General features: G+C 38.6%; 1 protein-coding gene across 4 annotated transcripts in view; it reads right to left on the bottom strand.

Moving 5' to 3' along the window:
• Nucleotides 1-27,103, bottom strand: part of LIN7A (lin-7 homolog A, crumbs cell polarity complex component) — a 134,534-nt gene that overhangs the window by 74,685 nt on the left and 32,746 nt on the right. For 2 of the 4 annotated variants that reach the window (XM_060165117.1, XM_060165118.1), the window contains exon 2: nucleotides 18,628-18,746. In XM_060165117.1, the coding sequence (XP_060021100.1) occupies nucleotides 18,628-18,746 (119 nt within the window). Of the gene's footprint in view, nucleotides 1-13,501; nucleotides 13,539-18,627; nucleotides 18,747-27,103 lie in introns of those variants that run through there. The other 2 variants (XM_060165119.1, XM_060165120.1) reach the window with 2 other exon arrangements.

Raw genomic sequence — 27,103 nt, 5'->3', positions numbered from 1 at the left:
TCTGTAAAACATCTCTCAAAGTTAAATATAAGTATTTGATGGTCAAAAACTTTCTGGGACTTCCATGGTGGCACAGTGGTTAAGAATCCGCCTGCCAAGGCAGGGGGCAGGGGTTCGAGCCCTGGTCCGGGAGGATCCCACATGCCGCAGAGCAACGGAGCCTGTGCACCACAACTACTGAGCCTGTGCTCTGGAGCTCGCGAGCCACAACTACTGAGCCCACGTACCTGGAGCCCGTGCTCCGCGACAGGAGAGGCCGCCATGATGAGAAGCCCGCGCACCAAAACGAGGAGTGGCCCCCGCTCGCTGCAACTAGAGAAAGCGCACACAGCAACAAGGACCCAACGCAGCCAAAAATAAATAAATAAACTTAAAAAAAAAAAAAACAACTTTCTGGAATCTTATAATAAATGAACAAACGTAAATCTTTATATCACTGGAAATTCAATGAGAAGAAAACATTTTGTCTTCTACAGAATGCAAATATTCTACGAAATATAATCACATTAGTCAATATTTATTTTTCTCACTATTAGATCATTATAACTAGCTAACTAAAGATAGAATAAATGTTCTGGGATTTTTTTTTTTTAAGCTATAGCTTAACAGAGTCCAATTTTAATTATACAGAAATTCAGATTGGGGAAATTCATATGTGTAGTCATATGTTCAAATATTTGGACATTTCAGTCTGTCTTTGCATTTGGCAATGCAAATATTATAAAGCTGTAATTACAATAACAGTCAATTTCAATTTCATTTGTTTTTATTTTTATACCATGATGACTAAATCATATTTTAAATGGATTCTTTTATTACCCAAGTTTATTCTTTCTAAGATGAAAGTTTGAACATCAGGTATGATTCAGCAATTCTATTACTTTTAGTCCTTATGTCATGGAGATCTTGATAATTCCTCCCTCAGCTGTAATCATGTGACACAAAGCAAATGAACATTCTCAATGAATTTCTTCCCCTTAACTACTGTTTGAATAATTGCCTATGCTTGACAAGGTATTTTGCATGAAACATCAACAGTGTGATTTGAATCACACTCATAATTATAAACTCTTCACCAGAGTAATTAATAAATTATCATCCTCCTATGGGACTATCTTCAAATATTTAAAGTATTTATTGTTGTGAAGTTCTGTTGAACTATTATGGGGCCTTCATAATTTTCTAAGTCCTTTAATTTCTTCTAATCTAATTATTTGGATATATTTTTTATTGAAATATAAATGACATAACTCTGTCATATCTGGAGGAAGGACACATTTTATAGCTTGTTTAGAAAAGTCTAATTTACTTAGCTAATGTCTGGCAATCCCAATTCTCTCAATGTGCAGTGGTAGTTGGTTAATCTCTATCCTAGACACAAAAGTAATTGCTGTCCCATCTGTGAGGAAACAATGATTTTCAAATGAATTTTATTAGAATTCAGTTATAATTCACTTTCTGAAATAAACAGTCAAAAATATCTGGCAGTTAAGCAGGTGGTCACAGAGTAAATTTAACAGAATATTCTTTCAATCAGAAATTTCAGGAAGTAGTATTATTTAATTTCTCTACACAGCCAGCAACCTTTCCCACATTGACTACATATGGGTTTATAGTTCTCAGAATAGTTAGCCCTGAGTATTTTTTAGAAGATGTGTTACAGCACTGTCATCTTTGTATGAGTGCATGCCTGTTGATATTTCCAAGTAGACAGGACCTAAAAATGGTGATCAAGGTGTGTGAAGAAAATGATATCAAGGAAATCAGTGAAAGAAAAATAATGTATTCTATTGGGTGTTGCAGAGAGATTAATTTCCCTTTCCTTTCTTGACCTTAAAGAAAGAGAAACATTACTAATTTAATGCAGAAGGTACACATCTGTCCATTATCATCAAGGTGACACTTCTGTGGGCTATCCAGACCTCCATGATTTCCCTGTTGCTGTTGTCCTTGGCAACTGACCCCATCTTTCCAGAAGCAAGACTGAGGAGAGGAAGAATATGTGTGTCTGCTGGGCCCTAATCCCTCCCTCAGTGACTCTGAGGTAAATAGTTTATTGTGTTGTTTTTGTTGTTGCTTGGTTAGTTCTTTATTTGATTTTTATACTTGCATATGTCTTTGCACAGCCCCTGAGAAATTTGCAAAGATGCCTTTAAAAATGACTGCTGTCAAAAATAGACCCAGAGACATAGAAAACAAACTATGGCTACCAAAGGGGAAAGGGGCGGGAGGAGGGATAAATTAGGAGTTTGGGATTAACATATACACACTACTATATGTAAAACAGGTAATCAACAAAGACATACTGTATAGCATGAGGAACTATACTCAATATTTTGTAATAAACTGTAAAGGAAAAGAATGTGAAAAAATAGGTATATAAATGTGTATAACTATTTTATGTGTAAAAATAGATATATATGTGAATCGTTTTGCTAAACACCTGAAACTAACACAACACTGTAAATCAACTATACGTGAATAAAAATAAATAAATAATAAAATTAAAAATAAAAATGACTGCTGTCTCTTGCCTATTAACTGGTAGGACTGGACGCTATGACTGCACCTCCAGCTGCTAGCAGTGTGTGAATGGAGAGCAAAGAAATTTTTGGCTGCACTTTAGCCAGTAGGCCAAGTCTGGGATGTATTTCTGCTGACCTATTGGAAACAGCAGCATGGAGAAAATGCAGTTCAAAAGTTTCCAAGTGGGGATTCCCTGGTGGCGCAGTGGTTGAGAGTCTGCCTGCCGAGGCAGGGGACACGGGTTCGTGCCCCAGTCCGGGAGGATCTCACGTGACGCGGAGCGGCTGGGCCCGTGAGCCATGGCCGCTGAGCCTGTGCGTACTGCAAAAAAAAAAAAAAAAAAGTTTCCAAGGGGCTTCCCAGGTGGCGCAGTGGTTGAGAATCTGCCTGCTAATGCACGGGACACGGGTTCGAGCCCTGATGTGGGAGGATCCCACATGCGGCGGAGCAACTAGGCCCGTGAGCCACAACTACTGAGCCTGCGCGTCTGGAGCCTGTGCTCCGCAACAAGAGAGGCCGCGATAGTGAGCGGCCCGCGCACCGCGATGAAGAGTGGCCCCCGCTTGCCACAACTAGAGAAAGCCCTCGCACAGAAACGAAGACCCAACACAGCAAAAATAAATTAATTAATTAATAAACTCCTACCCCCAACATCTTCTTTAAAAAAAAAAGTTTCCAAGTATCAGGCTTAATAAATATTTGGGGTCTCTTATAATATGGCCAACAAATAGACATGAGAATACAAGGTAGTTTTGGAAGACAAGATTACCTGTAACAGTTTTCTTTTCTCTTTATCTAGGAGAGCAGGCCTTCTCCCTAAAGTTGTGGCTACTGGTTGAAACGGTTTCCCTGGCTGTCGAGCTAACTTATTAGGAAAAGGACTATGGGCACATTTGAATAGATAAGCATATTTGTGATAGATCCTGAAACACATTTGCTAAAGCTTAGTCTTAAAAATACTAAATTAAAACAGAAACAGACTCACAGACCTAGAAAACAAGTTAGTGGTTATCAAAGGGTAGAGGGATTGGGTGACGTGCAACATAGGTAAAGGAGATTAAGAGGTACAAACTGCTAGGCATAAAATAAGTAAGTTACAAGGCTGTAAAGTACAGCACTGGGAATCTAGCCAACATCTTATAACTTTGTTTGGAGTATAATCTATAAAAATATCAAATCACTATGTTGTGCATCTGAAACTAATATAATATTGTAAATCAACTAACTATACTTCCAAAAAAAAAAGCCCTAAGTTATTCCAGACGGGACTGAAATTTTCTAGAAATGTCGTAACTGTTTTGGTGATATAATGCCAAGTATACAAAGATTAGTAACTAGATTTTTACATTGCCTTCTGGAAATTTGTTTAACAAATATATGATACAATATATTACAAAAACAATACATTATCTTGTGTTAAATGAGGCAAAGAAAGAACCAGAAGCAAAACTTTTAAATAACCCTGTTGGTATACATGGAACACTGATATGAATAGGAATTACGGAAATGGAATCATGATACAATTTTCCAATCATTTTAGCTCATTACCAATAAGTAGTGAAACAAATGTTTCATTGTTTCTACACTGCATAGTGTTCTATTTTTGCCACTGTCCTTAACAAGTGAAACCAGAACTAGACTTGGATTCAAGAGAGTGATTCTGTACTAATTCAGGCACTAACCAGCTTGAAAGACCATGTAAACTTTCTGGATCTTATTTTCTCATCTGTAAAATTAAGAGGTTATAATAAATCAAGATGCCAAATGGATCAGTTTCAGAGGATTTTCCAGCTCCTGCATTTTTAAAAAATATTTGCACATGTACGTATTCTTGGAAAAACGGTCCATAATTTTACCAAATTCACAATCACCAGAATCACACAGAAGTTTATAACTCCCCAAAGTTAAGAAGCACAGGACTAAGTGCTTCCTAAGATTCCTTTTACACCCTATACATATTATTTAATTTTATGTCAAATACAGTTACTACATGAGAACCCACGTTACGTATTTGCACATTTATACCAACATATATATTTATGCAAATACATAAAGAGCCTTGAAATTTGATTCTAATTACAAGTCAGTTTTCAAGGTTGGAAACAACTTTTAAATGTAAATAAAATTTCGCTTCTAATTACAGGTAGCCTTTCAAAGTTGAAAGCCATTTTAATGTGAGTAAGATCTTCTTTTGAACGAGAGGTGTCATCATGTTTTGTCTGGGATTTGTATGAACTCAGAGTCCTATCTGAAATTCAAGACTTATAAAAATCAAATATCTGCTTGTCTACTAATGAAAATGAGCCATCTTAATGAATTTCTTCATGCATCCAACAAGTATTTATTAAATGCTCATTATTATAGACACTATACTAGGTGCTAATTTTACTGTGATGACTGAAACATTCTCTGCCTTCATTCTAGTAAGATAGATGACTTTACTTTAAACCCTTTATTAACTTCGATGAAAGAAACAGAAAGAGACCCACAAATTGTGAATGTGAAACTATGCTCTGAGAACATTAGGCTATGTTCTTTTTTTTTTTCCTTCCCTCCTTGGGCCTCGGGTGCAAAGAACAGAATTGGAGTTACCATAAGCTTTAATTTATGGCACATACTCATCATTGTCCACTGATCCATGAATGGCTTGCTCTTATTAATTTACTTTTACACATTAGCAAGCACTGACAAACCTCCTAATGAAACAAAAGCTAGGATCACAACCTGCAAGAATTAAAACTATGCCTCGCTCCCTGCTGCTCCCACCCACCCCCATATTCATTGCCTTGGATCTCCCAAATGAGATAAGTAGGGAAATAATGAAGGGATAGATAAATTGACCAATTAATCAGAAAACCCAGAAACAGATCCCTGTGTATAGCTTTTGGTATATTAATGTAATGGATCAAGGAGGAAGTTATGGATTATTTAATAAATAAAGCTGGAAATATTTACCCTTATAGATAAAAAAAGAAAAAAATGGATCCCTACCTCACACTATACAAAAATCAACTCTAGATAGTTTAAGGACATAAATTTTAAAAATAAAATTTTTACTTTTAGTAGAAATTATAGGTGAATATCTTTTAGACACTGGAGTAGGGAAATATTTCTGAGGTGAGATACCAAAATGGCATTGATTATTTAAAAAATGATTAATGTGAATATTTAAAATTTAACAATTTTAAGACATCTTAAAGACACGTTACAAAGTAGCTGAATATATTCACTATATACACCACCAGTAAAGAATTGATAACAAGAATATATTAAATATATATGTATACATACATATACAAAAGCACAAACTAGTAGAAAAATACATGAACAGATGTTTCACAGAAAAAGAAACATATTTCCAATAATCACAAGAAGGGATATTCAACAATTTAGTGATCAATTAAATGCAAATGATGACTGCAATGAGATCCATTTTAGTTATTCAACTGGTAAAAGTTTAAATGTCTCATATGCCAAGAGTTGGAGCTAATGTGAGTATGCACCTTCTATATTGCTTTCTGGGGTATAAATTAGAGCAACCAAGTTTAAAAACTGGCATTACCTCTTAAAGTTGAACATTTTTACACCTTATGAACCAGAAATTCCACATCTACATATATATCCAAGAGAAGTCTTAGTCATCTAATAAATAAATAAATGCATGTATGTTAATAGCCACACCAATGATCATAGTGAAAAGCTTGGAAACAACTCAATGCTCTCCAATGGGAGAGTGAATTAATAAACATTTACACAATGGAATATCACACAACAGTCAAAACAAGTGAATCACAGCGACACACACACAAAGTTTGAATCTTAGCACTGATATTAAGTGAAAAAAAAATATCGCCAAAGATTTTGTTAGCATGATACCTTATAACATTTTAAACACATAAAATTAAAATAAATGTGTTTGAGGATTAAACACAGACACTGAGACTATATAAAAATCAAGGAAATGATGCATACAAGATGTGGTGGTCAGTTTTTAACCCTAAGTCTTCTATGAAAGAAGAAAAGGAAGAAAAGAATGAAGAAGGGAAACAAAGAAGGGAGGGAGGAAGTTAAGTGCCTTGCATATATTTGAATTACAAGTGATACTAATTTCATTCCCTTTTCTATGTACAAATCACACTCAGGGATAACAGCAAGCTGGTTAAAAACGCCAGTTTGTAACTTAACATTCATTTTAGATGGCTTGTACAAATGGACTTGTCTACATGTGTTGGCAATACTGAAGCAAGAAAAGGTTAAATGACTTGTTCACTGAGAGAAAAAAGTTATCATCCGTGGTGCCAAAAATAGAAGTTCTGATTTGCAGTCCTATGACCTCAACAGAAGACAGAATGTTCACTTTATCTGACTGATATAAAACACAGCTTCTCTGAGGGCTCTATTATTTTGAACTACTGTGTAAGTACATGTAATTACAAGCTTCTGGAAATATGTACTGTTTATTTTATCATTTGTAGTAGCAAATAGAAAGGCTAGAGCTGAGTATTTACCCAACAGTGATGCTAAACAGCCTTCAGAGTCATTACAGACTATTTGTAAGGGTCTGTTTAGATACCTTTAAGATCAATGACCCATTAGTGCAATTGTACTCTAAGATGGTTCCTGCCACACAGACCCTGTTCTTGCTACCAGAAAGTGATATGTTGATGTTATAAACACGCCTTACATTGTTAAAAATGTGTCTTCTCTCTGAAAAAGCTGCAGGAATAGAACTCTAACTATAGTTTACAAAATCTGTTTCCAGTGAGTGATGTAGTCATTTTGTTTTTGCAATTTCCTGTGATAAAATTATAGATTAGTTTCTCCGAAAAGCTCAATAAAATGAGTACACTTATTCTTTTATTATTTTTATCCATTTAGAAATCTTCATAGTATCTGTCTTTCCCACCCCATTCATACAGTCTCACAGTCATATATTCCTACCATGCATATATACTCAGCTTTACATAATTCCATGTAATCTACATAAAGAAAAACATTAAGGACTTCCCTGGTGGTGCAGTGGTTAAGAATCCGCCTGCCAATGCAGGGGACACAGGTTTGATCCCTGGTCTGGGAAGATCACACATGCTGCGGAGTAACTAAGCCTGTGCGCCACAACTACTGAAGCCTGCGTGCCACAACTACTGCAGCCTGCGCACCTAGAGCCCATGCTCTGCAACAAGAGAAGCCACCACACAACAACAAGGAGTAGCCCCCACCCTCCGCAGCTAGAGAAAGCCCGTGCGTAGCAACGAAGACCCAACGCAGCCATAAATAAATAAAATAAATAAATATTTAAAAAGAAAATTACTTGCTGTGTAACTATGTATAGATTCATAGAATTGGAAGGACCTTAGAGTTAGAGATGAACTAGTCATGTAGTTACTCAACTGATACCATCATCCTTTATTAGAGAGTTTTCTTCAGTTTTTGAGGGATGGGGGTGGGAGGAGATATCATAGACCCTTTTGAGAATCTAATGAAGTTATGGTATTATCCCAAGAAAATACATGTGTAAATGTTCATGTCTTTTTTTTTTTTTGGCCTTTGACATTGAGTCATTTCACAAAGGATAATGTGACTCTTTTTCCGTAAAAATTAATGGCTGTTCCCTAGAAAATATAATTCCAAATTAAACAAATCATATAAAAAAGAAAACTTTGTGCCTGCTTAAAGTATGTTTCAATAAGAAGGCTGTTTTATTTGGTTTAGAAAAAGTTAATATTTGGAGTTATCTTTTACATGGAAATATTTATGTCATTTTTAGTATCCAATCAAAGTCTGGTTTCATAGCAGCAAGTGCTCAAAGCTGCAGCTCACATCACTTTCAATAGCAAAGTCAGTTAAACACTATCAGAGCAGAGTAGCCTTCTATTGACACCTGGGCTTTCTCTAATACACTTCAAGTTGAATTCAGGTTCTACCAAATCCTTTATCCTCAAGTCAAATGATGTTATTTTTGAAAGGCTGGTGTCAACTATGCAGCCTCTGTCAGCAAGGAATGACGTTTGAATCCTTTTTACATTTGAATCATCTAAGCAGAAGTAACCTTTAAAAGAGTTTTGCAGGCTTTCCAGTTGTTGTAGATCTTCCCCATGCATAAACTGACAAGGCTTTCTCCGTTTCAACTCCCTTTCCCTCACAGATATCCTTCTTTCAGCACTGTAAATGTCACAAATTTTCAGCTCTAAAATCTCTCCCTCCAAAATGGCAGCTGTTTCCAACAGCAACTGTACACGATCAGCAAATCTGGAATCTAGGGACTGGCCTCCTTCTTATGGCCTAACATCTCTACAATAAAATCTAGCCTCGAATGAACCTCTCTTGTCAATTTTTTCTAAGATATAGCAATCCTTTACTTAAAAAATAAACATATTGAAATCTCTGACCCAAGTTCAACCAAGAGCATTAACACATCTTCTGGAAAGCCAAGAAACTTTTGTCAGTAAAAAGAACACATTTTGCTCCATTCCTAAATAAAAACTTGAAAATATAGGTTGCAGGCTATAGCTGTGAAATTATTGGACCACTTTCCACAGAGGAGGCAAGGCATCTTTTAGGATTATTGTCAGAGTCCTTGACATTAATGCACCCTGATGTTGAAAGTAATAAGTCTCTATGAAAAGTAGAAAGTCTGTCTTCTTCACCACACTAATCAAGCAGGATGCTAGACCCAGAAACTCCATATGTACTCCTCATGTACACAAAGTATCAAGATTTTTCTTCCATTAGGAGTTTTGTTTAACAAAGAAACTTTTCACTGTTAGAACAACTTGGCCTTTAAAATATCCACGGGGGTATCTCTCTCTCTCTCTCTCTCTCTCTCTCTCTCTCTCTCTCTCTCACACACACACACACACACACACACACAACAGGATATCATCATTCACAAGATAGATAAAAATCAGAACTTACTGAAACAATCATAGTTTTCACCCAATTGCATGCCAAGTGGAAATGGCATAGCTATTATTTTCACCATAACTGGCTGCAAAATATTAGCAAAATATCAAAGTTCAGAAGTAGGTTATAGCAAGTGAACAGAGGCACTCTTTTAATTTTGTGTTGTTTTTCTCAGCAACCCACCAGTTCAAACATTTCTAGAGCGCATGATTTGATCAAGCTTTCTCCAATTATTTAATGGTTTCTTTTGCTTGGAAAGGTGTCAAGACACACTGTGGCAAATATAAGTTTTAGTAAATTTTCACTTTTTAAAAATTGAGCTTTTTCTGTAGAAAACAAAAATTCTATATTCTGTGATGTATTTTCAGGATGCTCAGAAATAAGCTTTCTTGACTTCAGGCTCTTGTTGGCAGGAAACTTATCACACAAGAAACAGTCTGGCTTTTGTGCCCCATCACATTTAGCAATGCAAATAAAATCAAAGGAAGTGTAAGAGCCACCAAGCTTTCTTTTCTTTGTCATCTGCCAACTTAAGTTCAGTATGAACAGAAACATATGCATAAACATAATTTCAGATACATTTTTGTTAATTCTGACGAATGTAATGCTATTCTAAATGCCACTATATGACAAGGATGATAATTTTACAGAATGAATCCATGCCACTCTATCCATATTTAAAGTAAAACACTAAAAAACATAGTTTGCCATAAAATTTTTTGCACATAAAGAGAAGGAAATAAAAATAAATCTTATATATATTTGCTTTTTCCACACTTACAACATGAAGCCTATACATGACCTTAAGTTAAAAACTATTGTTCTAAAGTAATCCGAAATATGACCAAATGACCTCCGTTGTTATTAACTTCTCAACATATGACAAGGGTTCCAGATCCTTACGATATTGGTTTATTCTAAAACCACTCCAGACTGTCAACATTTTTCTTAAAATGTGGATCTCCCTATTAAAAAAAAAAAATTCTAGGGACTTCCCAGGTGGCACAGTGGTTAGGAATCTGCCTGCCAATGCAGGGGACGTGGGTTCGATCCCTGGTCCTGGAAGATCCCACATGCCCCGGAGCAACTAAGCCTGTGCACCACAACTACTGAGCCTGTGCTCTAGAGCCCGCGAGCCACAACTACTGAAGCCCGCGCACCTAGAGCCCATGCTCCACAACTAGAGAAGCCACCGCAGTGAGAAGCCTATGCACTGCAACGAAGAGTAGCCCCCGCTCGCCACAACTAGAGAAAAGTCCACGCACAGCAACTAAGACCAAACGCAGCCAAAAATAAATTAAAAAAAAAAAGCAATCGTGTAAAAAAAAATTCTACATTTGTTTGATTAGTAACTAAAGAACTATTATTCTCTATAGTTGTAACTAATATTTCCATTAAAACATAGTAAAATTTTGTGTTGTCACTAAAACCACTAATTATTTCACCAAAATAGGTACCATTTCTTAACTAGTTACTCTTTTAGCTAGGCACTATATTAGTCAAGGTATTTTATACTTTTTATCTCATTTGATCTAGTATTCCCACCAGTCCCAGGAAGTTATTTTATGTAAAAAAAAAAAAATTAAACAAAACCAAGATCATAGAGATTAAGTAACTTGCACAAGATCACATAATTAAATGGCCAAGCAAAACTTTGAATCCAGGTTATCTGAATCCATTGTCAATGCTCTTTCTAATTCCATGTAATGTTCTTCCTATCTTTCCATTATATATATATATATTTTTTTCTTTTTTTTGCATTACGCGGGCCTCTCACTGTTGTGGCCTCTCCCGTTGTGGAGCACAGGCTCCAGATGCACAGGCTCAGCGGCCATGGCTCACGGGCCCAGCCGCTCCGCGGCATGTGGGATCTTCCAGGACCAGGGCACGAACCCGTGTCCCCTGCATCAGCAGGCAGACTCTCAACCACTGTTCCACCAGGGTAGCCCTCTCCATTATATTATAGTACATTATGCCATGATTAGCATCAACCAGCCTTCCTTCTTTCTTCCCTCCTCCCTTCTTTCCTCTTCCTTTCTCTTCCTTTTTTCCTCTCACTCTCCCTTCCTCCAACTCTTCTTTCTCCATCTGTGTATCCTTGTTTCATCTCATCTTGTCACTACTGACCCAAGGATATGTTTTCTTAAAGTAATTAGAAATCTATATGCTATTATACAACCAATCATTAGCTTTCTCATAAAGCTCATTGCATTTGCCATCTGCGTTTTCATGCACAAAGTAGATTAAGATGCTGTACAAAACAGCATCAAGAATGAGCACTTGAGTCATAAAGTTATGGCCCATGAGACTGTGGAATTAGGATGCAATGGCTCAATTTATTTTAATGCATGACAGTGGGGCAATGAATATGTCTATTAGTCTTATGGGTTTTCTTAGATCTAGTCTATAGAAACTACCATTCTTATTCCCATCTGTTAACTATTTCCTGACTTACCAAAACACTGTACCCAGTAATAATTTGGGACTCTACTCTTTAATAATAATGGCATCCACTGATTGTGTAATTATTGGCTACCAGACTGTACTAGGAGGTTTTACATGTATGATCTCTAATTATCAGAATCACCTCAAGGCTGATGGTATTACTCCCACTATTAAAAACTGACGAAATTTTAGAGAGGTCAAAAATAAGTAGCTAAGTTGGGATTCGAACATTGGTAAACTTGACTACAGCACGGCTCTAAAGACTTTGCTGCTCACTCTGATCTGACAAAATGTCTAGCAGTGACATTTTCCACATGTTACTGGTGGAAGGCATGGTGGTGATAATTCTCAATCTATACATCCCTCCAAAAAAAAAAACTCATTGGAAACTAAGAGCACTTAAATGGCAGACTGAGGGGCTTCCCCGGTGGTGCAGTGGTTGAGAGTCCACCTGCCGATGCAGGGGACACGGGTTCGTGCCCCGGTCCAGGAGGATCCCACATGCCGTGGAGCGGCTGGGCCCGTGAGCCATGGCCGCTGGGCCTGCGCGTCCGGAGCCTGTGCTCTGCAGCAGGAGAGGCCACAACGGTGAGAGGTCTGCGTATCGCAAAAAAAAAATAAATAAATAGCAGACTGATACATTCCAACTATTTCTTCTATGTTGATTATACCTTCAAGTCTATAAAGCAAAGAAAAACCTTCATAAAGAAATCGTGTGAGGGCTTCCCTGGTGGCGCAGTGGTTGAGAGTCCACCTGCCGATGCAGGGGACACGGGTTCGTGCCCCGGTCCGGGAAGATCCCACATGCCGCGGAGCGGCTGGGCCCGTGAGCCATGACCGCTGAGCCTGCGCGTCTGGAGCCTGTGCTCCGCAACGGGAGAGGCCACAACAGTGAGAGGCCCGCATACCGCAAAAAAAAAAAAAAAAAAGAAATGGTGTGAGACTTAGATGGGGTGGGAGGTAGTGATGGAGGGTTAATGAGCTCCATCCTAAGGAAGAAAAAAAAGAGTAGGAGCAAATGGGAGATAAGCTAGAAGCAAATGCAATCTATGACCAAAGTGTCTCAACATTTAAAGTGTCTCAACATTTAAAAATTTATGAGCCATCTAATGGGCATTGGTACACTATATCAGATAATAATTTCACATAGTTTTAAAAAGATTTATCACAGCTTACTAAAAACACAACATAGTTTTAAAAAATTAATTTTGTTTTATAGCAGTAAAAGGGTTGATACTGCTTATAACCTTTTTCCAAGGTAAATTTGGCTTGATGACTATTTTATTTTTTTTAGCTATGAAAATGGAGACGCATGATTTAATAGAAAACATATTTGAGTTTGATGACTATTTTAGTATCAGTCAGGATAGCTTGAGTTTTGCTGTGGTACCATAACCCCAACATCTTGGGGGCTTAAAGTAACAAAGGTTTACTGCTTGCTGATCCTACATGTTCATTAAGAGTTAGCTAAAGCCTGCATTTCTCATTTTCCCACTCTGTAATCCAGGCTGATAGATCATTTATCAAATAAAACATCACTAGTCGTATGAAAAGGAAAGGGAACATAGCAAATACTGCACTGACTCAAAGGTTTCCATGAGGAAGTGGCAAGCACCCTTCCACTCACATTTCCTTAGTCAAAGCAGTTGTCATAAGCACATGTAGCTGAAGGGAGGATGGAGAAGTCCAACTGTAATATGTCCTAAGAAGGAGAGGAGAATTGGAATATTTTTCAATAATCCACTATCACAGAATGATAGCTTCTAGGTAGAGTTGGTTTTATTTTCTTATTGTATAGTTCTATTGTATTAGAAAATACTAGCACACACCATCTGGTGATCGGCCAAGGAAGGTAGTTTGGGGTAACTATGTCATTCAGTTCTGTATATTTGGTTCAAATATGCAAGCGACAGGCATAAGTGTAGGAGTAAGTCCACACCACGGTGTGCTCTCAGCAGCACAGCATACACCAGATCAGTGAGCATATCACTCTGGAAAGCAGGAAGCCTGAAGGCTTTAAAACTTGGAAGATAATGATAGCAAATAGATGGCTAATTCTGTTTGTTCGTGGGTTTTTTTTTAACATTTTAGTTTCAGAAGGAATTTTTTGGTATTCTGTTGCAGAAATTGGATTTTCTTTTAAAATATGACCATTCAATATACTATTGATTTCCTACTCTGAAGCACAAGAATATAAAGTGTTGGGAAAAAGTCCATCTTTTGGCAATTGAGCTATCTGAATGGCAACTTAATTCTCTTAGGAAATTCTCTTATCCAAAAATCAACATTTTATAATCCTTTTATTTCAACCGTTATTTTTCCTTATATTTTAATTTATAAGTTTGGGTCATTCAAGCTAATTAATAAAGTGATGAACTAAAACTTGAAGAAGCCACTTCAAGTGGCAGAGATGATTTTTACTGGGAATCAGTAGCATAGATTTTTAAAGTTCATCTCTCATTCAAAACTTTGTGTGAACTTTTGTCAACCGGTACCTCTCACTTTGGAAAAGCAGCATCACCTGTCACCCCATTTCTCTGCCATGTACTCCGAAATTACTTGCACCGAATAGGTACAATTGAATTATTAATCAGGTCTTGTTAAGATCACTGAGCAAAAAAACACAAGCAAGGTAAGTACTGCCAACTACCATCTGTATTCTGTGAATAAAGCTGGGTGTGGATTGTCATTCAAGTGCAACTCATTTATTAATAGATCAATGACTTTCTTAGTTGTATACATAGATGGTCTCATTTCAGTACTGATCTCAACAAAACTTTTTCAGTCTTTGTTACAGAGTACAGAAAAAGTTAAGTAGAGAAAACACCTCATCTCTTTTAATCATCCACATTAAAAAACAAAATAAAATTGCATGAAACTATTCTTCCCATATAAGTGCTGCACATACGCCAGAAGCTGATTCGGTGGTTTCACCCAAATGTAAAGCAAAATATGGGATTGCCTCAACATGAAACAATAACTACTGTCACACATGTATATGGCAAAAACAAAACCGGCAATAGCTTGTCCTGCTTTCTTTTAAAGCATAAATTTGGGCTTTACAGTCTTGTTGGCAGTGGTGTGACCTGCACCTGTTTTTGCTCTGGTAAGTGCAACTAAGAAGGGTGCCTCTTTAGTTCTTGTTCTTTTCTCCAACAGTCCTGACAACATTTATAACTTTCACACTGGAAAGTATTTACTGGCAAATATTTCTGAAAAGCCAAATAATTTAACCACAGAAATTCTGAGCATTATTTGAATAAGAAACCAAAAGTTCAAAGGTTTCATGCCAGCATGACAGGCAGTACCCAAGAGACCAGGAGTGAAATTAGATGTTATTTTCAGGTATTCATCTCTTACATCATCGTACTTCCTAGTTGTACTTTATTGGCTTGTGGATTCACCTGTCTGGCAAACTGTATTCATATTTTATATTTTTATTGAACAAATTTTCACTAGATGGATTTGCAATATTATTCAATGATTCAGAATTTTTGTATACATATAGGGTTTACACTTTTATCATTACTTCCCACAGTTAGTGTAAAACAACCCCATAAGAATAATAAAAATCCCAGACGTAACAAATATAAACAATACTATGCAACTGGTATGAAATGTTAGCCAAGATGAAGGGACCAAATCAATTTCTATATAACATGTATTGCCTTTTTTTTAATTTATTTTTTTAACATGTATTGCCTTTTTTTAAATTTATTTTTTTAACATGTATTGCCTTTAAGAACAAAATTATTACTAAGGACGGTGCTGTGAACATAAAATTAATCTTAGTCCAAGTTTATAAAATGTAAGGTAGATAAATTATATCATCTCTTTTTCCCCTGAAATTTTTGGACTGCTTATAGATCAGTTATAGATTTGCATGGACCACTAATGATAAACATAGCACACTTTACCACAGAGTTCGTAAGATATATTTATAATGCCTATACAATGTCTCCATATTTCTTTTCATTTTTTTCTTACTCCCATCCTCTTTTTCCTTACCAAGGTCTTTAAAGAAGAAGGCCTGTGTGTTTATGTGAACAGATATCTACATCACATTTACATCTCCAGCATCAGCTTCTCCCCTAAGCTTCAGACTTAGATACCTGCCAGACATCTCTACGTGGATGTCTGAAAAGGACCATCAATTTACTATGCCCAGAACAGAGCTCTTGTATAGTCTTATCCAAACCTGGTCCACCTCCAGAGATTCCCACCTCATTATATCACCACTGATCCAACTGTTCAAGTCCAAACCTAAGAATCCATTGAGACGCCTCTCTCTCATCCATATGTCCAATATGTCAATGCTTATTGTCTTTATTCTCAAAAACATACATATTGAACTTGACAACTCCCCACTACATGCACTGCTGTCACTTTGGTCCAGGCTGCCATCATCTCATCTCTTACGTGACCTACTCCTTACGTTATTACTGGTCTCTCTTATTTCTACTCTTGCACAGACACTTGTATTCTCTAAGTAGTCAGAGGAACATTTTTAAAAAGCTAATCAGGTGAGGTAAAACTCTCCAAGGGCTTCCTATCATGCTTAGGATAGAGTCCAGTGTTCTTACCATGGCCTGCGAGGCCTTGTGTGATCTGCTCTCCAGCTGCCTCTAGGAAGCCTACCTTCCTTCTTTCACTGTTCCTTCCATGGACTGAGATAATTCTTGCCTCTGTGTTTTTTCACTTGTGATTTCCTCTGCCTGGAACACTATACCACCTGATACCTGTGCGACTTGTTCCTTCAATTAGGTTATTTTCTGACCACGCTAATTTAATAGAGCCCTACCCGTACTCCCTTAATCCTGCTTTATTTCTCTCCATAGTCTTGTCACTTTCTGATATTGTATTATATATTTATTTATCATCATTTTCTCACTGGAATGTAAGTTCCATAAAAGTAGAGACTTTGCACTGATCACAAGCCGAATTCCCAGTGAGCAGAGAGAGAGATTCGATGGTTCCTATTCTTTAGTTAGTTCTGTGGAAAGAGAAAGGTGATAGGATATCTAAGATGAAAAGTCAGCCACCAAATCTCAGGGGAGTAGCACTCTGTGAAAGATAGGGGACTTAGCCTTAGTCTACAGAGTGACTACAGGAGGCCTGTGGAGTTTCTACATATCTTGTACCTTTCCCACTGAGCAGCTGATAGCCGAGAATTCATACACTTTGAGGAATTTTCTTTCAGTCTTCGGTCAAATTCATCAATTAAAGCTTAGAGATGGGGGAATTCCCTGGTGGCGCAGTGGTTAAGAATCTGCCTGCCAATGCAGGGCACATGGGTTCAAGCCCTGGTCTGGGAAGATTCCACGTGCCGCGGAGCAACTCAGCCCGTGCACCACAACTACTGAGCCTGCACTCTAGAGCTCTCAAGCCACAACTACTGAGCCTGTGTGCCACAAGTACTGAAGCCCGTGCACCTAGAGTCCATGCTCCACAACAAGAGAAGCCACCGCGTGAGAAGCCCGTGCATCGCAACGAAGAGTAGCCCCCGCTCACTGTAACTAGAGAAAGCCTGTGTGCAACAACGAAGACCCAACACAGCCAAAATAAATAAATAAATAGATTTTAAAAAAAAGCTTAGAGATAGAATTATGGTTATTTCCTTAAGCTGCGTTCATTATAAACAAAAATTAAGTAGTTAACACCTTCACTTAATAAAGATTTAGCACAAGCACAGTCTAAGTCAAATCCCAGCAAAATCCAAATATTAACCTCATTGGGTAGGCTATCGTTTACATATGTAGTGAGAGAGGTCTTGTGTGTCTCTGCCTTAGGCACTTGAGGTTTCTTCACTTAGTGACAACTCATAAACTAGCACTGTTGAGGCACAGAATATGTGTTACCCACAAGTAGAGTTGCAAAGAGGAAGGGAGGCTGATACAAGCATTCCTTGAGAGGTGCATGCCCTCTGCTACAACAAACTCTCCTGGCAGTCACTGGGTTCAGCTGGCTTTGGAGAGGATGACAGTACTTAATTCACTACTGGGGACTTCTAGCAGGACAAATATGTTGGATATATGAACTTTAAGTGCTAATTAATGAATTATTATTTAGTACCTGATAGGGAAGGGGTGATGGGCTTACTGAATAAAACAATGTAGTGTATATATCTTAAGTGAACATCTTGTAACCAGTGAAATACATTAATTGATTAGTCAATTCCACCACCAGTCAATAAAAAATTCAAATAGTCATTTTAAACACACTTGTTTCACCTCAGGCTTCTTGAAACTGTTAACCAGGAAAGCATTATAAAGATTTGTTGAAGGGCATATCAGCCTGTTCAATTTCCCCTTATTGCACTAGACAGTAATGTCTGGATAACTATAACTTTAGTCAGTAGGAGGTTACTCTTTCAGATTTACCTGAGGAAGATTTAGCTGAGTGTTCTTTTAAGAAAAGCTCAGTCCCCATTAATTATGACTATTTCCACCTGAATTTCCAGATGACTTCACGTGACTACTAAATAGTTTAGACTACACGCCAGAGTCCCCTGCTGAGGCAGTCACTTCATTGGTACCGTAAGATCAACATTTGGTTTTATATGAATGCATAAATCCTAACTGAATCTAATTTTGGAATTTAGCAGACTAAATTATTTTTATCATCTGTCCAAGCAGTTAGAAAGCTAAGATGCAGTTACAATCTTAACTACTTCAACTGTTTGTGTGGAAAAGACATGTTTTCTGTTCAGAAGACATATGGCAGAATATAGTTATTAAAATCTTAGTCTCATACCTCTCGAATAGCAGTACAAAACTCACTCTGGAGCACTTTTTTGAGGGACTGTAGCTTGTGCACTGGTACTTCTCCAGATTCCTGCAGTTTTTCCAGTAATTCAATTGCTCTGGCAACATCTGAATGAAAAAAAAAAATATCAAAATGGAGAGACATGGAGTAAACTGAATCTCATCACCAACGTACCATCATTTCAGTGACAATGAAAACAGTGACAAAGCAAAGTAAGTGGAATTAATTGCAAAATGAGAATTTACAATTCATAGCTTATTGATCTCATCTTTTGATAAAAGGTCATTTAAATCTATTCCACACAATTTGTCACTTAATACATCTTCCTTAATGGCATTTCTCATAAGTTATTTCTTGTCACACAAATTAGTTTGAATATTCTTTCAGGAAAGAAGAGCAGGAAGCATGTCTTTTGTATATTCTGATACCCCAATAACCAAATGAATCCTGTTAATTTTACCTCTGAGATGCTTTTTTCAGGTTTTCTTTTCGCATTCCACATTTATCACACCTGCATTTTTACAGTTATTAGTATGATGATTTGATTAATGTGCATCTTCTCCACTTGTCGATAAACTCCTTGAGGGTAAGAACTTAATTGGGTTTATTCATCACTGCAGCCCCAGAGTCTGGTGTAATTTATGTGGTTAACACCAGGCTACGGTCATTTAAGTTTTAAGGCGCCCCTGTATCTTGGGAACAATTAAATTATACTAAGGATAACCAGCTTAATAATGCTAGGAAATTGGGCCGTATGGACAGTGCCAATATATAATTTCCCTGACCAGTAGAGAACAGACTAAGTCAGATGACCTGGGGGTATACTGGGCCGCACCTAATGGAAGAATAAAATTAATTCTTACTTATGACTTCAGTAATACTGCTAGCTATGTTATTCGCACTTTGCCTGTTTTACCAGATTGTTGTTTCTTGCATTACCAAATGTGTCAATGAGCCTCTGACAAAAATATATAGCTCTATATGAGATCGATGATTGTAACAGTGTAACTCCAGATATGGCAAGATGCAACAAGAGGGGATTTTTTCCTGGACTGCAACAGACTAGTAAGACAGACGGTCCAGAGACTTTTGGCTACCGTTAATAAGGTCTAGTCCAATAATAGCACATAGAGTGGCCTACCAACAAAATCTTCGTCAGACCTGGGAATGAGCATTCCTAGCACTGTGGGATAAAATGGTCACGAAATACCTCTCAAACCATGGTCGAATTTATGACAGTGAGGGGGCCCTGTCACCTACAAACTGGCACTTGCCATCTACCTCCACAAGGATCAAATTATGAGCTGCTGCAGCTGCTGACCTTCAACACCCCCTAAAAGGAGTTCAAGGTGGAGGTCGATAATGAGGCCCTCTGTGCTTTGGGAAAAACTGGCAGAACAGGTCTTTAGATAGTTAGATATTTTCAGGAGAAGATTTTATGAGCCCAGTTCTTGCATCTCCTCGTATCTAGAAAAGCACTAAAATCCTTCATGGTGGTGTCTGCTCCTCATGACTAGCAGTAATTTTCACAGGACCAGCAGAAACCTTCTCCAAAAAGTAAGAGCCTGATTGCATGTACTCCCCCTCCACGAAAACCACATATACATTGACCTTCCCTCAGACCTCTTTGGAGCAGTTTCTCAGAACTATGTGGAATGCTGTCTCCCGGGCTATAGTCCTCATTTTGCCCCAAATAAAACTTACACACACACACACACACACACACACACACACACACAAACACACACACACACACGTTAATATATCAAGACACACAGTCTCTTATAGCCACAGCTTTAAAATTCCCAGGATGGTCTTGTATTGCCAAAAGAAAATGATATGATGAAGGCTATTTTAAAAATACTTATGGTGGGGCTTCCCTGGTGGCGCAGTGGTTGAGAGTCCGCCTGCCGATGCAGGGGACACGGGTTCGTGCCCCAGTCCGGGAAGATCCCACATGCCGCGGAGCGGCTGGGCCCGTGAGCCATGGCCGCTGAGCCTGCCCATCCGGAGCCTGTGCTCCGCAAGGGGAGAGGCCACAGCAGTGAGAGGCCCGCGTACTGCAAAAAAATAATAATAATAATACTTATGGTGATCTCTTCTACCTCTCTTGCTGTAGTCAATAACTCACTGAAAAGTCACTTAGGCATTTATGTATAGAATAGAGATTTTCAATTCCTAAGTGATTAACTCCAGAAAGTATCCCGTATCCCTGCCATCAAATTATAAATTCATCCATCCATCCACCCCTCAATTTGTGTTCCTATTAAACTTGGCACTAGCTTAACAAGACACACTTCTGAATTCACAACTAAATGAGAAAAAAACATAACAGTATAGCTACCTATAATAAAATTTCTACCACCTCTGAATTAGGGTGGGGTTGGTATAGGTTTATGTATCTAACCAAAGAAAATAACCAAAAAGTAACTTTAATGGAGACTCTCCTTTGACGTACTGCCAACTGATTGCCAATCTTAGCCCAAGGAAGCATAAATCCTGAAATCAGTAAGACACTGCCAGTTTCAAAAGTCTGTCCTTTGTTACATAAACTGAAAGTCAACATAGTCAACTGTACCACACCAGCCACATCCACAATCAGTAAGATACCAAGCTAAGAATTGTATGCATTTCTAACTGCATGAAAGACTCTAGATGCCAACAGGCACTTGGAACTCTCAACATGTTTAAAACTGTGCTCATCATATTTTTTTCCTGAAATTAGCTCTTCTCTTCTTATATTCCATATTTCTATTAATAGCATCTCCATCCAGCCTGTCTTCCAAGCTAGACCATGGCATCATCTTTCAGATTCACCCCCACATGCAATTAGTCAGTAAGTGCTGCAGGTTCTATCTCAAAATGCCTTTTGAATGGAAACCCTTTGCTTCATTACTTCTCTCCTGAGGTACTGGAACATCTCCTAACTGTTCTTTAAGTGGCTTTTCTTTTACAGTCCACTGTCCACTCTGCTCCCAGAGTGATAAATCTCATTATTATACTCTCTTGCATAAAACCTTCTCTGGCTTCCTACTGCCTAAAGGGTGAAATTCGGACCACTTAGGGCTACATACAAAGCTCTTAAAAACCAACCTCTTATGACTCATCTCTAGAAACCTCCTCCTGCCCATTCTATACGTTGACCATCCAAAATTTTCACTATTCTAGGACATGCCACAGGAACACCATGTCTCTGTGACTTTGTACATATCATCCCCTGTTCCTGGAATGCAATTAATTTATTCATCCAATAGTGCCAGGCATGGGAGACACTGTGGTAATAGAGACAGACGGGTGCTCTTGCTTTCATGGCATTTATAGGTCTGACGGATCACAGATACCCAACAGAGGGGGCATGAGCTATAAAAGCAGCTCTACAGGCTAGTACATGGATGTCTAACCAAGACATTTATCATCATCCAGGAGGTCAGGGAGGAGCTCTTTGTGAAAATAACAGCTAAGCACAGCCCTGGGTAGGAGGTACAGGTGAGGACAAGGAGAAAAAAAGTTCCAGGCAAATAAGTGTGGATTGAAGTCTTACCAAGAGTGTGGGGCATTCAGAGAACTGAGAGTTCAGTATGGCTGAAGTTGAAACCAGGCCAAGAGTAGCAAGAGATGCAGTAGAGAGAAATCATATCACGGAGGGTGTGTTAGGTCATGTAGGGAAGACTTGGCTTAAATAGCATCTCCTTAGGCATGTCTTCCCTGACCCTCCAAGGCAGATTTAGTTGCTATCATAGCCATGATCCCACAGTCCTTTGTTCACTTATCCACTGTAATAATTACTACTCTCTGCTATAGCTCTTTTTGCATATATGTCTCCATCCTTCACCCTTGCAGATATATTAGCTTCTTGAGGTCAGGAACAGTATCCTATTTGTTATTGTATCCACAGTTCAATGAGGAGTACTTGACAGATACTAGGTGTTTATATTTGTTGAATGAATGATGGATTAATTAATGAGACTAGCTAGGAAGGCAGGGGTTAGAGGTCTATGTCTAGGTGGACATATAACTAACTTCTCCTGAGACGAAACCTCCAGATCACTATCAGCCGTGATCAAGACTGGCTTGGGTCTGGTGTGGGGGGAAAGGACTCAAGCCTGAATCCGTAGGCTAAAGGGTATCACGTGACTGAACTAGAAGAAGTTCAGAAAAGCTGAAAGTGACTATTCAGGAGTTCTCACCCTGGACTGCACTTTAAAATTACCTGGAATACATTTTAAAATTATTTATTTATTCCCCCATTTTATTGAGATATAATTGACATATAACACTGTATTAGTTTAAGCGTACAACGTAATGATTTGATATCTGTATACAGCAAAATGATTACCACAATAAGTTATTAATGCCTGAGACTCACCCCAAATGAATTAAACCAGAATATATGGAAGTGTGGTTCTCAACCTTGGCTGCAGACTGGAACCACCTGGGGAGCTTTAAAACCCTTGGATACCTGGGTCTCACCCCAGAGATTCCAGTGAGATTAGCATAGGGGGAGGCCTAGGCATTAGGCTTTTGAAAGCCCTCAAGGTGATGCTGAAGTGCAGCCATGGTTGAGAACCACTGGTCTAGTTGGCATGGGTAGTTTTATAGCCCTATTTAATGCAAATGTGCATGCAGGGTTAAGAACCTCTGCTACAAATCAGTGGTTCTAAAACATGAGTGTGCCTAAGAATTACCTGCGGAAATGTATTAAAATGTAGGTTCCTGACCCCTCACCCCCACTGGAGGGAGGTTGATTCAGGAGGTATGAGGATAAGGCCCAGGAATTTGCCTTTTAAACAAATGATTCAAGGGATTCTAAAGTAGTTTCACAGACCCCATTTCAAGAGACAGTGAACAAAATGATGGTTCAGGTTTCTTTCAGCCCCAGCATTCCAGAAACACTTGCATTTTCTATTATTCTTTGATACCCTGTAGAACAGGATACTGAATGGGATTCTTCTGGGAGTCTCAGAATTATTGACAAAAGTCCATGAATGAAAGTAATTAGTGTTAAGTACCAGCCCCACCCTGAAACAATGCTCCTAGCAAAGGCTGCTCACCTGGATCACCTGTGGAGTTTTAAAACCAGCCTGCTTCCCCAGACCAATTATTCAAAATCTCTAAGTGTGAGATCCAGTCATGAGGTTTTGTTTGTTTCTTTGTTCTTAAGCTTCCAGATGATTCCTATTACCATCCAAAGTTGAGAAATAAAGTTCAAAACAGAGCGATCAAAGAAATTAGACACTATCCACTATATTAAGACTTATTCAAAGCTGGGCCGGTCCTGTTATGTAATGTAATACCATAGGCCGTTTCCAGTTCTTATTAAGAGGTAACTGTGGGATTTCCCTGGTGGCGCAGTGGTTAAGAATCCGCCTGCTAACGCAGGGGACACAGGTTCAAGCCCTGGTGCAGGAAGATCCCACATGCCATGGAGCAACTAAGCCCGTGTGCCACAACTACTGAGCCTGGGCTCTAGAGCCTGCGAGCCACAACTACTGAAGCCCGCATTCCTAGAGCCCAAGCTCCTGCAACAAGAGAAGCCACTGCAGTGAGAAGCCCATGCACCGCAACGAAGAGTAGCCCCCGCTAGCCGCAACTAGAGAAAGCCCACACGCAGCAACGAAGACCCAACACGGCCAAAAATAAATAAACTGATTAAAAAAAAAGATTTAATTGTGAGATGAAAGAAAATTCATGAAAAATTGTTAAGTCATTAACTTTGGACAGAATACTAGGTCTTTTGCTTCTCTTCCATTAACCAAGCGAGGAGTGTTCCAAATAGAACCAATTGTAGCCATTGGGGGTTGCCTGCAGAGGGAGACTAGAATCCCTTTCCTGGTGACACAGGCAGCAGACATGGTGATCTGCCTGCCCTCTGCCTATCTGATCAGAGGGAGAGATCTGGAGAGCAGTGGCACTAGAGCATGAACCATCTTGCTGGCATCTATCCAGGGAAATCTAGCAGTATGAGGTCATGGGGTATGTGGCAGTTGGTAAAAGCCAAAAGAAGTCTAAAAACTAAGAGTGAGTGAGATCAGGTCCCTCCAGCCCAGGTCTGGCTGGTGCTGCAAAGATGTGGTGAGTGATAAATTGGATGTTAGACTGGAGCTTAAAATGAAATTCTGATTCCCTTTAGCTCTGCAAAAGTACCAGAAACCTGCAAGCCAAGGTCTGGAAGGAAGCAAAAGAAGCCTTTGAGTAAGTAAAATACTTGTTCTTAAAATGATTGCAGTAAAGTGTGTGTAGTTTATTTATGAGTTCCCTTAGGGTTCTCATTGAGAACCTCACACTTGTTTTATGAAACTATTCTACAAAATTTGGTTACTAATACAGAAGTCTGGGTTTATCAGGATAGCTCAGATTAGAAGAAATATTAGATAACGACTGGGGAGGCTGCTTGACAAACACAATGAAGGCAAGAAGATCTCACAATTTTTTTCTGAAATGGACTCGTCCTCTGGTCTGCCAACTCTCAAGCCCATACTTCCACCATCTGTCCCTAACCACTGGACTGCCAGGGAGCTCTCTGGAGAGCATTTAAATGATAGGGAAGAGTGTTTCTCTGCCTTGGCTACCCACTGGAATCACCTGGGTTAACTGAAAAACAAAACAAAACAAAAAACAGATACCTAGATCCTACCTACATATATTTCGGATTTCATTGTTCTGGGATATGGCCTGGGCATTAGTATCTTCAGAGCACTCCCTAGAGATGACCATGCTGAGAATCACTGATATGGCCTCTCAAGGTACACCCCAGGGAATCTAATAACAATGTTACTTATTGCTGTCACGTACAGCAATTGCTAATTGCTCTCACGTACAGTGTTTAGTATGCACGAATTATAAACATTTTCCTTCTCTTAGCACTATGAAGTAGGTACTATTATCTCCATTTTACAGAAAAGGAAACTGAGACCCATAGAGTTAAAATTACTTCTCTGAGGAAAGAGCTAGTAAGTTGTAGAGTTAGGATTTGAATCCCGGCAATATGGCTCTAGAATCTGGACTACATTTGAGATGTGTCTCAGGAATCTATATTGTTAAAATCATTCCCAGCACCACTTCTCCAACATTGTTAACAGAGATTATGCTAACCTGATCAACAAATCCTTGCCTGAGGGCTGAAAACAGTGGTTCTCAAATTTTAGTCAACAACAACAACAAAATAACCCTGGACCATTTATTAAAAATTAAGATAAAAAAAAAGAGGCTGAGGGTGAAGCTTTGAAATTTGCTCTTTTAGTAGTCACCTCAGATGGTGCTGATGCAGAAAGTGGTTCACAGATGCACTTTAAGGTTACTGATAGTTCAATATGGGATCCAGAATAAAGTGAGTTAAAGGCCATCATTTATTCATTGTTTACTTGCCTTACTTAGCTCATCTTATAAAATCCTCAAAAATACATAAAAGGATTACTACTGTTCCTATTGTATAGTTAAAAACAAAATAAAACAAAACACCAACTAAGGCTCAGAAAGATGAATTATCTGGCTCAAGGTTACACAGCTAGTAGGGCCAGGATTTAAGACCAGAGGTGTTTGACTCCAGTGCCCATGCTCTTATTTATTTCTCTAACCTGCCATGGAAAAGGGATTAGAAATAAAACAATAAAGGTATGGCAAACTTATTTTTTAAATATAGCATCATCGCAAACTGAGGCAAACAGATATAACACTGCCCAGAGTCCTGGAAGGTAACCCTTCAATACATTATAGTATAATCAATGTGCTCATATTGATAACTTTTTTTTTTTTTTGCGGTACGCGGGCCTCTCACTGTTGTGGCCTCTCCCGCTGCGGAGCACAGGCTCCGAACGCGCAGGCCCAGCGGCCAAGGCTCACAAGCCCAGCCACTCTGCGGCATGTGGGACCCTCCCGGACCGGGGCACAAACCCGCGTCCCCTGCATCGGCAGGCGGACTCTCAACCACTGCACCACCAGGGAAGCCCCTTGATAACATATTTTAATAATTAAAAATGACCAAATCATCATCAACTGCCTGATGATAGTAAGATACCATATTCTGGAAAGACTTCCTTTAAAATAGTTGAACATTATAACCAAAAACAATAAAATATTGGAACTTAAGTGGGATGAACTTCCAGTCATCTGGAAGAGTGCAATTATCATCTTCTCTTTCCTTAATGATGACTTTTTATTAACTTGGTTAACATTTAGACTGCAGAATTTAACTGATGACTCATCTGCATCTGGAACTTGGATGAAGATACAGCTGGGTCATTTAAGGCACACTGTCCACTAATTCCATAAAAATGTATTGAGTACTATGGCAAACAATATGAATGATCTACCCCAAAGTCATCTAAAACCCTCATATCCCTTGCCTTCTTCTACTACAAAATCTGGAAAGCAATCATACTTCTCTTTCCAGACTCTTCTGTCATTTGGCCAAGTTGTTGTAAGTGTAAAGTCACTGGGTATGGCTTCCAGGAAGGCTTTTTTTTTT

The sequence above is a fragment of the Lagenorhynchus albirostris genome, chromosome 11 (assembly GCF_949774975.1).
Source record: "Lagenorhynchus albirostris chromosome 11, mLagAlb1.1, whole genome shotgun sequence".
NCBI lineage: Eukaryota > Metazoa > Chordata > Mammalia > Artiodactyla > Delphinidae > Lagenorhynchus > Lagenorhynchus albirostris.
This window is presented reverse-complemented; position numbering and strand designations above follow the sequence as displayed.